Raw genomic sequence first — 13309 nt, forward strand, 5'->3', positions numbered from 1 at the left:
AAGACGAATCTGTTCAAAGCTGTTACTCGTCCCGTCAGCATTTGTACTTCCTTCACTTCTTGGGGAGGTCATGTCTAATATGGCTTTGACTTTCTTTGGGTTGGCCTTTATACCTTGTTGCGAAACCATGAACCCCAGGAACTTGCCTGACGAGATTCCAAGCACGCACTTTGTGGGTTCAATCTCATTTGATACTTCCTTAACATGTCAAAAGTTCCTCTGAGGTCGTCCAGATGTAATTCTGCTTTTCTGCTTTTCATGAGCATGTTGTCCACATGCACTTCCATATTCCGTCTAATATAGTGGGACCCATGAATAGTATCAAAAAGTGCAGTAGGACCCATGAATAGTAGCAAAAATAACTGAATAGTAATATAAGTTGGCAAAAAATAAGCTATGCAAACGCAACCTTCCTAGGCTTTTTTCTATTTACTTAGCTTCCTTTGTACAAATTGGATTGGGCCCCTTTTTTGGACCTACTCAATACTCTTTCACTCATGCAATGGTCTTGGGCCATCCATGGCCCCGCCTATTACCCCATCCACACGTATTCTATGGAAGGTCATTCTTAGCCTTTTTCATTACTTCTTTATCTTCTTTATTCGAATGGGCTGGGAAAACTTCCTACAGAGAAATCACATATTCAAAAAAATAGTAGCTAAACCCTTACTTAGCTTAGGTTTTAGATGTAATTGAGATAAAAAGACCTAAGAGGGAGCCAATGCTTTCCTAGCATGTCTTAGTGAGGTTGAAAGAAAAATGAGAATTGCATCCCCTTTGCAAGGCTGGTTGGCCTAGTGGAATTTGGTAGGTGGAACCCTTGGTCCTTATGTGTCCATGCGCCCCAATTGAATTGGTCATTTGGGAGATGTATGTGCTATGCCCTTCCCTTAATGTAAATTTACTACACTTACATGCTTCTATGTACATTAGGCTACGCTTGTGCCCAGGTACAATTTTGCATTCTCTACTCTCAAGGTCCACATTCCCCTTGGGCTTGGGCTTTGTTCATGGTGTTAGAAAAACGTGCCCTCAAAAACAATATTATGCATTTTTTATTTGATAAAAAAATTTTACTTTCACATACATAATTTTTATGGGTATATTTCACTGTTTAAATGTGGCATGTTATGTCGCCTCTGTAGAAAAATCATGTTAATAGTTAAAAAACCAAAGATAGGGAGTAATAATTTTTCATAGATTATTAAATTGTTCTAGACCGTGGATATTAATTGAATATCAACATTGAAGCCTGCACTTGTTGTGCTGCTATATGATAAAGATGATTTACTCCATCATTGAGGTAGTGACTTTAAGTAGACAAGTGGGTGTAATGTAACAAGTACATACATTGAATCAGATGCAATTAAGAACACTTATGGAGTGATCACTGTTAACTAAAAGGTTGTTCTATCACAATTTTTCTATTGTCCTCAAACATGAGAGGTTTGTGTATATTTATTTATTATGCACATAACTTTGACAATATCAATTGGTGATGCTAATTTTAAAGGCTATATACAGATACATTGGGTTATGTGTGCAATGAATAAAATATGTAAATGCTCAACAATGAATCTACTAGTCTCTAAAGAAGATAGTATATTCAGTTGATTTTCATATTGAAGTTGGACTCAAAACAAAACCGGTCGGTGACATTTTTCAAAAATGTTTTTCATATATATAATATTGTACATATATATATTTAAAGAGTTTTTTTCAAAGATATTTTGGAGTCCAATAGAAATTATGAAATCAAGAAATTAAGGGTTACATAAGCGAGGGACATGACAGTGATATTAATCCAATCTTAGTGGCTTGTGGGAATATAGTGTGGTGGAAGGACATAGATATAAAATTGTAAGTAATGAGACCTCATTTGTAATTCTCTAATCTTCAGGGGTCAATTGCAATGTGTTGATGGACATTATTGCAATATGTAGAAGTTCAAATATTTTCTTGATATGGTTGAGAAAATTAAGGAAATTTTTTTGAAAGAGTTTCAAGATAAGTCAATAACATTCAAAAAGTTATTGATTAATCCTATAGCTGAAGATTAGGATCCCTAAGGATCCCACGTCCAATCTCTCTCTCTTGGGTTTTAGAAGTCTTAAATAAAAATAAGATTTTAAAAAAAATCATATTAATCGTTGGTTATTAGAACTACTGAGTGATACTGCAGTCTTCTAAAAACCCAAAAGAAACAGAGAGAGAGAGAGAGAGACATGAATACCTTGGGAGGCAACACACTAGGATTGCTAAGAGAGAAATGTAATTTTGTTCTATTTAAAATCCATGGTTGTGTTGTACAATGATCTTTAAGTGAAAATATAAATTTTGTTTTATACTGCAAAAACTATCACATAGGTGGCAACATATAGCAATATGCTATCTTTTATCATTTTGTATACAAATTCAAGAGACTTGTAACGTGTTGTGAGAGAATTAGTTCATGTTTCATGTTAATTTAACTTTTGTAATCAATCTATTGATGTGTAGTATTATTTATTTTTTTTTTTTGAGAAGAGACGTGTAGTCTTCAACTCAAATAGACTTAAAAATTCAACAAATTAGATTTTGAGGTTTCAAACTCTCAGAAAGAGACTTACAATGAATTGAGAGTGTTGCTGATTTAGTTTTAAAGCAAGAAAAAATAGTTTGTTTCTAAAAAAGAAAAAAGAAAAAAAAGAAGAAAAACACAATTTTCTTTAGAAATTTGCTAGAGGCGCTTGCTAATGTGTTCTAAAATAAAAGTATTGAGATAAGATAAAGAAATTTAGAAAGAAGATAATAATATCTGTAAGGGGTCATCCACACAATAGTTTTGATTCATGAATAAATGTGTATTTGCATTTGTAGTTAGATCACATTTATTGGAGTTAAAGCTCGTATGGAGGGAATTCTTAATAATGCAACGCCATACATTTCGGGATGTAACTTCATTAATTTATAAATTTACCACAATCTATTTGTAACTTTATGCATTTACAGCACAAATTGTGCATTTTGACTACTTTAGTTTTCATTAAATATTTAAAAAAAAAAAATTAACATGTGACAGTCCATGTGAAGGCCAAGGTGGCAAAAAAGAAAAGTACATTTTATAGTTTCACTATTAGCCACATAAATTTTTTCCATTCACCACTTAATGAAAAAGATAGGCAAAAGGAACGAGGAATGCCAAAGCGGAAATATTTTGACATAGTATCAAAAGTTTAGGGTCTAAACAATACGGTTGCAACATTATGGACTATTTTGACAAAATGGTAATTATCCTTTTTATTATTATTAAAGTAATGTTAAACTTAAGATATTGGCCTTTTAATGGGTTGGCATATTTTAGACCCTAGATTTATTTAAATTAAATTCTGACCTTTAGATGGACACTTAATTTCAAAATGAAAATAGAGGACCCGAATCCTCAATCAAATGGCTCAAAGCTGATTGCTATTTTTGTGATTGAGTGACACTATGGATGCTTTAAATTTTACTCAATTGGAGCCTACAAACTCATTTGTCACTAAAATAAAAAATAAATCAAACATTTATATATTCAGTAGTTGAAATTCACCAATCACATTCATTGTCACCCAATTTTTCTTGTGAAGACGCTTAAAAAAGAGTACAATATTTTATGGTATAAAACATGTTACTGAACTACCATGCGGATACGGTGTTGAACATTATTCTGCAACTGCATTTGGGCTTTCTGACCTCATCTAGAAATGGTTTTCCTTCTATCATTTCCAGTATAAGAAAAAGGGTCTGCCAAAAATAGACACGGAGGACACAGAATTGGTGTTTATCTTCACAATAGTTTATGAGAAGTACCAAATGTAAAAATTAGAAGCACATTCCTAAGAATCCATGAGACTGGCATGAGAACCTACAAGCTTGGTAAAGTCTATGCCATGAATTAAACGTGAGTTCCATCAGATGATTTGTACGCAGTATCATCAGCCGTCATATTGCATCTGACTATAACAAGGTTACGGACTTACAGCTCTCTAATCTCTATACCACTCTTGATTGGAAATGAACTCTTGCCCAACCTGGTTAGAAATTGTCTCAATGCACTGATTACAGGAAGTGGGTTTTCCAGATGGACAGCATGGCCACAGTTGGGAATCTCAACTATCTCATGGATCTCATTCCATAGATTATCTCCGCTCTTCAAACCATGGCAAACTTCACAAAACATTTCCTGAGCAATTGTCTTGTACTTCGTATCATTCTCCCCAACAATGAGCAAAAGGGGCGTTTTGCAATGCTTCAAGTCTTCCCACAATGGCCTACAATGCAAACAAAAGCACAAAGACACTGCTTAATGAAATTGACTTTCAAAAATAGGATATCAAACTCCTAAAACATTGGGAAACTACTTTACAGAAGAGATCAAATTTAAAGCTAGTATTACAGAACATACTGACAAATATTAAGGCAGCAGAAATTATGTGGTTTTGTTATTGTGGATAAGATAAGACTTTGTGAATTGAATTAGTTAGAATTTATAACCCAAAATTAGGATTTAGAAGTTGTAAGGCATGTGGAGCAAGGAGGGAATATGTCGGCAGTGGAAGCCTAGAATGAAATGTCGTTGTAGCATGCAAATATGGTAAAGGTGGTCCAAATGAAGGAGCACATGGGAAACTTCAGCTTTGCCACGTTCATCCATTTGAGAATTTTAGCTCTATATGATTCTCACTATCTTCAGACGGGCTAAATGTATCCCAACTTGAAAATGGCAAGGTGCCTAGAGAAAAGGAGAAAGCACAAGTCTACTAAAATGTAGCACACAGATAATTTAATGATGTTGCATTCTTTTAGAAAAAGCCATTTACCAACATCCTCCCAACGACTCCATAAGAACTTATTATATGTTAAGTAATCACTGTAAAGTTTTCTAGCCGAAAACTCTACTTATGGAACCAACTAAAGCACAAAGTTTAACATTACATAACTTTGCATAATGTTAACAGTTGAAGAAAATTGTCATTACTTTAGGCAAAAACATACAAGTACACATCACATTTCTTCTTATAATTCCAGTTATTTAGCTAAACTGGATGCTGTTTTTTTATTTATTATTTATTTTTTTTAAACAAGTACAAATTTTATTAAAAAAGGAAAGGAGTTGACACAAAGGACGTGAACAGCCCCAGATCAAAAAGTAAAAATCACAAAGAGAGGGAAATTGAAAAATCAACAAATTACGTCGAAGCAATGCCACCTTGAGCATGAATCTAATTGTACAAGGATCGCAAACAGCACTCTTTAATACCAAAGGTAGGATGCTCCACCCCCATTAAAGACCCCCTATTTCTTTCATACCAGAAATTCCACATGACACAGAGGCATGGCTTTCCACACCATAGCTCTTCTTTGTCACTGAAATCGTCCTTGCCAACACTCCAAAAGGTGAAGCACTGATTTGGGCATCAACGTTACTAGTTCAAACAAAGCAAAAGACAAATGACCATATCACTGTTTTTTTTTTTTTTTTGATAGGTAAATGACCATATCAATGTTGCCAACAAATGGTGAAGTAGCAGGTGATAAATAGATTCCCTGCTTCTCTTATACATAAAACTCCTATCAACTACCAACAGATACCATTTTCCAAGGTTGCCAATTGTCAAGATTTTTCTTAAAGCTGCAGTCCACATGAAGTATGAAACATTTCATGGGACCCTGGTCATCCAAATGCACTTCCAAGGAAGGGAACACCTGCAGAAGCCCTAAGGTCATTATTGATTGAACCTCAAACATGACTTTTGTACGGTTAGACACGGGCAAATTATCATAGAGAAACTCAAAAAAAGAATCTACCAATTCAAGTCCCAATCATGAACGAACTTGCGAAAAGAGGTTTCCAATGCTGGAACTCACCCTTATGGGTGCCAGCTAAATACAATGCAACTACAGCCTCCTTGTCTACTGCTAAGGCGAATAGGTCTGGGAACATATTGTGAAGAGGACGGTCACCACAGTCCACACCAAATGTGTATCTAAAATCTTACTCAATCATCTCATACCTCAAACCATAAGAATTTGGGAAAAGGCTCCTATCCCCCGCTGATGCTTTTTCAAAAGCTAACCCCCTAGGGGCCTCGATTCGTTATCCATCCTCCCCAACCTTCACCATATTTAGCATAGACTACACTCCTTCAGAGATGGTCCCTTTTCACTCCAAACCTCCAATGCCACTATCGTAAGAGTGCCTGGTTAAGCTAGCTCCCTAATCCCCAATCCTTCCCTATTTTAAGGGTGAGCACACCACTCACCAATCCACCAAGTGGAAGTTCTTGGTATCACTAGTGCTTCCCCATAGCAAATCCCTTTAGAGTTTTTTCAATTTGTTCGCCACATGATTAGGCATCATGAACAAAGACAAAAAGGTAGGAATAGAAGATAGCGTACTCTTATTCAAATTCACCCTTCCACCTTTTGACAAGTACAACTTCCACCCTGTCAACAATCTTTCCACCTTTTCCAAAATGGGATTCAAAATACCTCCAACTCTGAAAGAAGACCCCAAGTGTAATCCTAGATGGGTCATAGGTATGGGACCAACCTTGCACCCTAGGATATCAGCAAGGTCCATAATATTGGGAACATCACCCATTGGAGTCCAATTCATTTTTGCTTTACTTCACTTTGAGACCAGACACTATAGCGAAGTAGTTGGAAAATTGTTCAGGAGAGGCCTCATAGAACATGATAGTATCATCTGCAAATAGGCCAGAGATATTAAGAACCTCTCTACTGGCCAACCCAACTTTAAAGCCCTTAAGTAAACCACCATCCACAATTCTTTGGATCATCCTGCTAAAAATCACAATGATTAAGAGAAATAACAATGGGGACCTTAGACCCCATGAACTGTTCAAAAAAACCCTTTTGGAGCTCCATTAATCATGATGGAGAAACAAACAGTTGACATACATAACAGAGTCCACTGACACCATTCTGCACCAAAACCATGCTTACCAAGTAAGAACAGCAAGCAGTCCCAATTGACATAGCCATAAGCCCTCTCAATATCAAGCTTACATATGATCCCCAAAGTACTCTCTCAATCTACTGTCAATGCTTTCATCTGTTATGAGCACCAAGTCTAGAATCTGACGCCTCCCAATAAAAACATTATGTGTATCTAAAAATATATCTACACTAACTGTATTCAAATGATTAGCTAAAAACTTAGCTGTGCTTACCGGGCGAAAATCCCTAATGTATGTAGATCCTGGCTTCTTTGGGATCAAAGTAACAAATGTGGCATTTAGGGATTTTTCAAACTTACAATGAGTAAAGAACTCTTGGAATACTTGCAACACACTCCCCTCCATCGTGTTCCAGCTATGTTTGAAGAAAGCTATAGTGAATCCATCCAGACTAGGTGCTTTTACTGCATCCACATCATGAAGGGCCACCAATATCTCCTCTTAGGTAAATTGTTTTTCTAGCCATCTTCTACTTGTCATACTGACAAAAGAGAACGAAAAAGGTTCTCCGTTCATGGTCTCCAACCTTCATATTCAGGGTATAGATTTTTATAAAAGCTAATGATCAATTCATGAACTTCTTGCTCTTTCAAGATTCATATGCTATCCAATTCAAAATTTTGATGCAGGGCAACCAAAACTGATGCCACACCAAAATTGAAGAGCAAAAGAGTAAAATAACCTAGGAATCAACACCAAGCAAGAAAAACAAAACCTAGGAATCAACACCTAGGGTTGGCTGGAATGACTAATGAGCACCGTGTTGGAAAACATGGTTTTGCATCTCATACAAAACAAGCAGCGGAAGCAACATAACGATCTACTTCATTTATGAGAGATAACATACAACCTTGAATTTTAGAACAAAGAATAAAAAGCGTACCTTGATGTAGTGAAATTCAAAAACAAGAATTGAGAAGACCTTCAATCTTTATCCCAATTCCACATGGTACCCAAGAGGTGTGGTTTCTCAATCAGTTCTTACGTATATACTTTTTCTTTTGTTAAAAACTGTGTTCAAGAGAGATCAAAGAGAAAACTATTTTCTCTTCTTTTTATCGAACTTACCCAAAGACAGTATTTTATTTAATAACTCTTACTAAATAAACAATTGATTATCTAATTGAGTTAACCTTTTGGCCAACCCAAATGGGCTTTAGTGTGTGGCTTGGGATGAGACCAAAGAGAAATAAAGCTCTAGCATTAATGGGCTTTGGGCTTCCATCAACTCTTGACAAGCTCAAAGTTACCATTAATTATATAATAAGTACCACAATGGAAATATAATTGCACTCTAGGCCTTATTAATAAACTATATCTCAAGACTCTAATATAATATCATTTGACCCCTCTATGAAACATCTATACTGAAGAAAGTCATAATAAACTGTCACTTTGTAAATCACTACTTTATTCCTTGAGTCCCCGATTTAATCTTTTAGTTATTTATATATTTTATGAAATCTAAAAAAGGCTAGGCCCAGCACCTTGAATAACAAGTTCCTATTAAACTTGAGATAAATTTATCTTAAGGGGATATTTCATGTCTCTAAAGAAAGATATTATAAATTTCATCTTGAGAATATTTATTCCCTCAACACTACATGTGATTACCCAACATAATGGGGTTTTGACTGTTAAATTAGATCTCACTCTTGATATATCAAAGCAACTTACATTTTATGATCAGATTCATAATCCTATAAGAATTGAGAGTTTATGAAAATAGAAGTTGTGAGATTTAGGGGCTATTTGGTTGGTGATTTTAAACAAACAATGCATTCCAATGGCAAGTTCGTAAATAATTGCAAATCACTGGGGCCCATGAGGATTAGACAACACACTCTCTCTCCCTCATGCTGACCAACACCTCACCTTTCCTTTTCTTATCTTTTTTTTTTTTCTTTTTTCTTTTTCTCCCTTTATTCTTCACTTTCAGATTTCTTCTCATCTCTCTTCACCACATCTCATCTTTCTCTCTCAAAGAAAATCACAAACCCAAACAACAAACCCAGTTTTCTTCATCAAAGAAAATCCAACATCACCGATTAGAAAACAAAAATCCAGATTTCTTAATCTCTCTCTTCCTTTTGTGCACAGGATTCATTATTTTTTTAGAAGTGTAATGAGAATGGGTTCCTGGTTTTTTTTTTTTAACAAACGATTGTGGTTTTTTTTTCCTGGGTTTGGATGACAGCCTCACTAGCAATTTTTCTGAATTTGGGTTTGCACACAACGGCCAAAGGCCAGTTTATTTTATTTTATTTTTTGGATTTGGATGACAGCTTCAATATCAATTTTTCTGGGTTTTTTCTTTTGCTTCTTTCTTTTCTCGACAACTAGCTTGCCAACCCCAATTGTATAGCAATTAGATTTAATTTCTTGCGTTGATTTAAATTCTTTATTTATTTTCCAATACGCAAGAGAGGGTGGATTTGATTTTGTGGATGATTGGTTTGGGTATTTGCAGTCCTATTGCTGGGATTTCTTTGTGGAAGAGAGAAGGAGAGGCTCTATCACAATAAAATGAGGGAGTTTCTCACTCTTCAAATAAAAAAAGATAAATTGTATTGTGCTAACAACTTTTCTTAAAAAAAAAACCTACACATACCAAACACACAACTATATTTTTTCACATTTAAATATGTTATATGAAACATGGTACCAAATACATTTTTTGCATTATGATTACTGTAAACACGTGGTTTCACAACACTTTTTAAACCATAGTTTTCACATTATTTTATTCAACAATACTAGAAATCTCCAACCAAACATGCCGTTATTATTCAGGTGATAGTTGTTAATTGACTAATTAATCTCACAGAGATCCAGTTTAATGTGTCTTACACACTTAAGACACATCAACACATCAACTAGAAGTCTTCACTTCCATGATCAAGACAAATCATTGTAGTTGATATGTTATAGTCTTCGCAGATGAAATGCCCAATTCCATTACCAACTACGAACTACATTTTTGAATTTACAAAGAACTTGTGATTTATATCTTCTATAACTAAATCACATACAATGCATCTCAAGGACTATATGATAATATCTAATTAGTTCATATACAAATAGTCTCATATAATTAAACAATTTAATTATTTATAATATGCCAATAAATTGGATTTTAGGACAAAAACCCTAACACATTGGGCTGTTGGGAAAATTTCAAAGCAAATTTTATTAATCAAGAAAATTGTAAATTGTCTCCACTATAGCACATTAGTGTGCTTATATAGACTTTTATGACTTAGCACTAATTCTAATTGATTTAGCAAATCCCATTTATTGAATTACAAAAAGATATCTAAAGATCCTTTGTGCTTCCCTAATCATATATAGTGGGAAAAAACGAAACCTAAGACACCAATATTTTAAACAAGGGAAATTTAAAATGCCAAAAAAAGCTTACTGCTGCCTCCCAACACTCAAGTCAGACAGAGATTTTGCAAGGCTCTGCACATCATCATGCTGTAAGCGGCTGGCGAATATTTGATTGAAATGGGGATGGCTTCTTAAGCTGTTCATAAGCAGAAATTTAATAGATGATCAATAACCAGGGAGTTGAGTATAGTAAAGGCAATCACAGAAGTCAGACCCTCTGAAAGAAAAGAACCCAGAAATTACCTTTTCCACAGATCTCCAGCATACCAGTTCTCCATAAAGAGTTGTAAGCCATGAGCAACAAGTGAGCATGCTTTGGAATCATCTTTGGCCCTACGAACCTCTCTTGCTACTTTATCTTTTAAACCAGGGCTTCCAGCTATTACAACAGCTCCTTTGATCTTCATGATCAATATTTATTTCTATTAACCATATAAAATAAATAAGATGCTCAAAACAATGGTCAAAACCGCAAACATTAACAATTTACCTTATTACTAAATCTCAGGGCCATGTGCAATGCGATCCTTGCTCCCATTGAGTATCCAACACAAATAACTTTTACAGGAGTAATTTGATCAATCATTTTATATATTATGTCTGCAACCACCTCAATTGAAAAAGTTGGGTCTTGTGCAGAATCATTGGCACCATGGTATTGTATCTTCGATCCCCCATGAGAAGGAAGATCAATAGAAATGCATCTTGCTGAACCTGATATGGCCTTCATGGCAGTAATCCAGTCTTCACCAGTCCCAAGAAATCCATGAAGAAATAAAACTACATTATCCTGCATCAGCTTAATCATGGTGGAGTGAGGATGCAATATAGGAACATTACTCTGGAAAGAATATTTAACAAGTAAAATTATTGTCATGGAAATTGTCCAGCTACCATGCAAAATTATAACAGACAGACAAACAGTGAAGCAGTAATTTGACGTCAATGTCACAAGACTGAAGATAACCATGCAAACTTGTGATCAAGAGATCATCCCTTCATAGTCATGACGAGCATTTCACTTGAGCTTTTGAAATATAACTACAAGAGGCCAAATATCAACAACATATACCATTTACAATTTAAGGTATACCTATTCCTATTGTTGATACAATATTGCTAACAAACCACTATCATTCTTGGGAAGCACAGGTGCGGCTCCAGGGGTGCCGCACCCGCGTCCGACATGCACGGATGTGCCGTGCGGCCGTTGACGTGGCTGCACGCGCGTCCGAGGCGAATCTGTTTTTTTTTTTTTTTTTTTTTTTCCCAATTTCCGATTAGGGCCGATACAGTCTGAAATGGGCCAAAACAGCCCCAAATCAGTCCGATTCAGGAAAAATAATAATAATAAATAAAAGTAAAAAAAAAAAGGCAAAATGCACCGTTTGACTCTAGTGTTTTCTTTCCCTTTTTGTTCCCTTTCCACGTCTTATTTGTTTATTTTTTAAAAAAGGTTCCCAAATAATTTGGTAATTGTATCAATATAAATAATTACTTATCATTAGAAAATAATATTATTTTGCAAAATTTACCCCCCTAAATATCGGCTATAAATATTAAATTGACCCCAAAGGTTCCTTATCTACTATTGCTCTTAAATTGGCATATGTTTACCATTATATAAAAAAATATGCTTAGCAAAATATAAAAAATATAAATAAAAATATATTTAATAATTTTTTAATAAACGTATCTCGCCGCACCCGCACCTTACTTTCTCAAAAATTGCCGACTCACTACACCGCACCCTCACCTGCACCTGCACCTGCACCCAAACCCGAATCCTCACCCGTGCTTCCTAGAGCAAGAATTAATAAACCAACCACTTTTCTTGACAGAGAAACTGATAGCCAAAACTACATTTCCATGGTACCATGAATAATGTGTCGAGTAATTACAGGGATTATGAGCCCCTAGAAAGTGAGAGTATCAGGGTAAGTTAAATGGGTGGTAAACCAACCACTTTTCACGGCAGAGAAATTGATAGCCAAAACTACATTTCCCTAGTACCATGAATAATGTGTCGAGTAATTACAGGGATTATGAGCCCCTAGAAAGTGAGAGTCTGGGTAAGTTAAATGGTGGGAAAGATGATTACATGAATCTTGTGAAAAATTCTACTTACATTGGTTCTTTCTCCAACCTCATAAACTTTGAGGAAACAAGAGAAACCCCTTGTATCTACAATCAACTGGTATCCATTAACTTGCTTCCCAGTAAGCTTGCTACAAATGGTATTGTGGTTAATTTGAAATTTCTGCAGAAACCGGTTAGCTTCAGAAACAGAAGCTTCTATGAAACCACTATACGGATCACGATCAATCCTGAGAGGATCAGTAGTAACATCTTCTTCAAGCCAACGGTATGTTCCTAGACCATGGGCTATAGATGGGACACGTTCACTTTTTATCACCTTGCATATGTCTGCATTCTGCAGCTCAAGATAACAAGAAAACTGAATATATGCTGACAAACCTAGGCCACTTTCATATGCAGCACTGACAACAGCCATCTTTCCCTGGTTTTGTGCCCAGCGTGCAACCAATGAAGCATTTTCAAATCCACCAATGACACTTGGTTTGATAACCTGAAACAATCAAAATAACAAACCTAAATCAGTATTTAAACACCCATTAAATAACAACAATGATGTTTATGGTGAATGGGAGATTTTTCAGCATTTCCTCTATTTTGTACATTTCTTCCTCCTGTTATGGTTTTTATTTCACACAACAATTTTCTTCCAAAAGATAAAAAAAAAAAAAAAAAAAAAAAAAATGATGAGAATTAGCAAACAATGATGCTTGTATACACCACCAGTGCCATTTCCGGCAACAAGACCTTGGCCAATCTTAAACAGACTTCACTAATTTTTGGCCTACTAGGTGCAATTGTAACTTACCTATAAA

The 13309-nt window shown here is 35.3% G+C and overlaps 1 protein-coding gene across 6 annotated transcripts in view; it reads right to left on the reverse strand.

Moving 5' to 3' along the window:
• Positions 1 to 3521: 3521 nt before the first annotated feature.
• Positions 3522 to 13309, reverse strand: part of LOC126718007 (protein PHYLLO, chloroplastic) — a 50528-nt gene continuing 40740 nt past the window's right edge. For 5 of the 6 annotated variants that reach the window (XM_050420027.1, XM_050420026.1, XM_050420025.1 and 2 more), the window contains 5 exons: positions 12526 to 12987; positions 10888 to 11187; positions 10641 to 10798; positions 10426 to 10533; positions 3522 to 4292 (listed from right to left, as the gene is read on the reverse strand). In XM_050420027.1, coding sequence (XP_050275984.1) covers positions 3998 to 4292; positions 10426 to 10533; positions 10641 to 10798; positions 10888 to 11187; positions 12526 to 12987 — 1323 coding nt within the window. In that variant the 3' untranslated portion in view covers positions 3522 to 3997. Of the gene's footprint in view, positions 4293 to 10425; positions 10534 to 10640; positions 10820 to 10887; positions 11188 to 12525; positions 12988 to 13309 lie in introns of those variants that run through there. The other variant, XM_050420028.1, reaches the window with a different exon arrangement.

Source organism: Quercus robur, chromosome 3, assembly GCF_932294415.1.
Source record: "Quercus robur chromosome 3, dhQueRobu3.1, whole genome shotgun sequence".
Lineage (NCBI taxonomy): Eukaryota > Viridiplantae > Streptophyta > Magnoliopsida > Fagales > Fagaceae > Quercus > Quercus robur.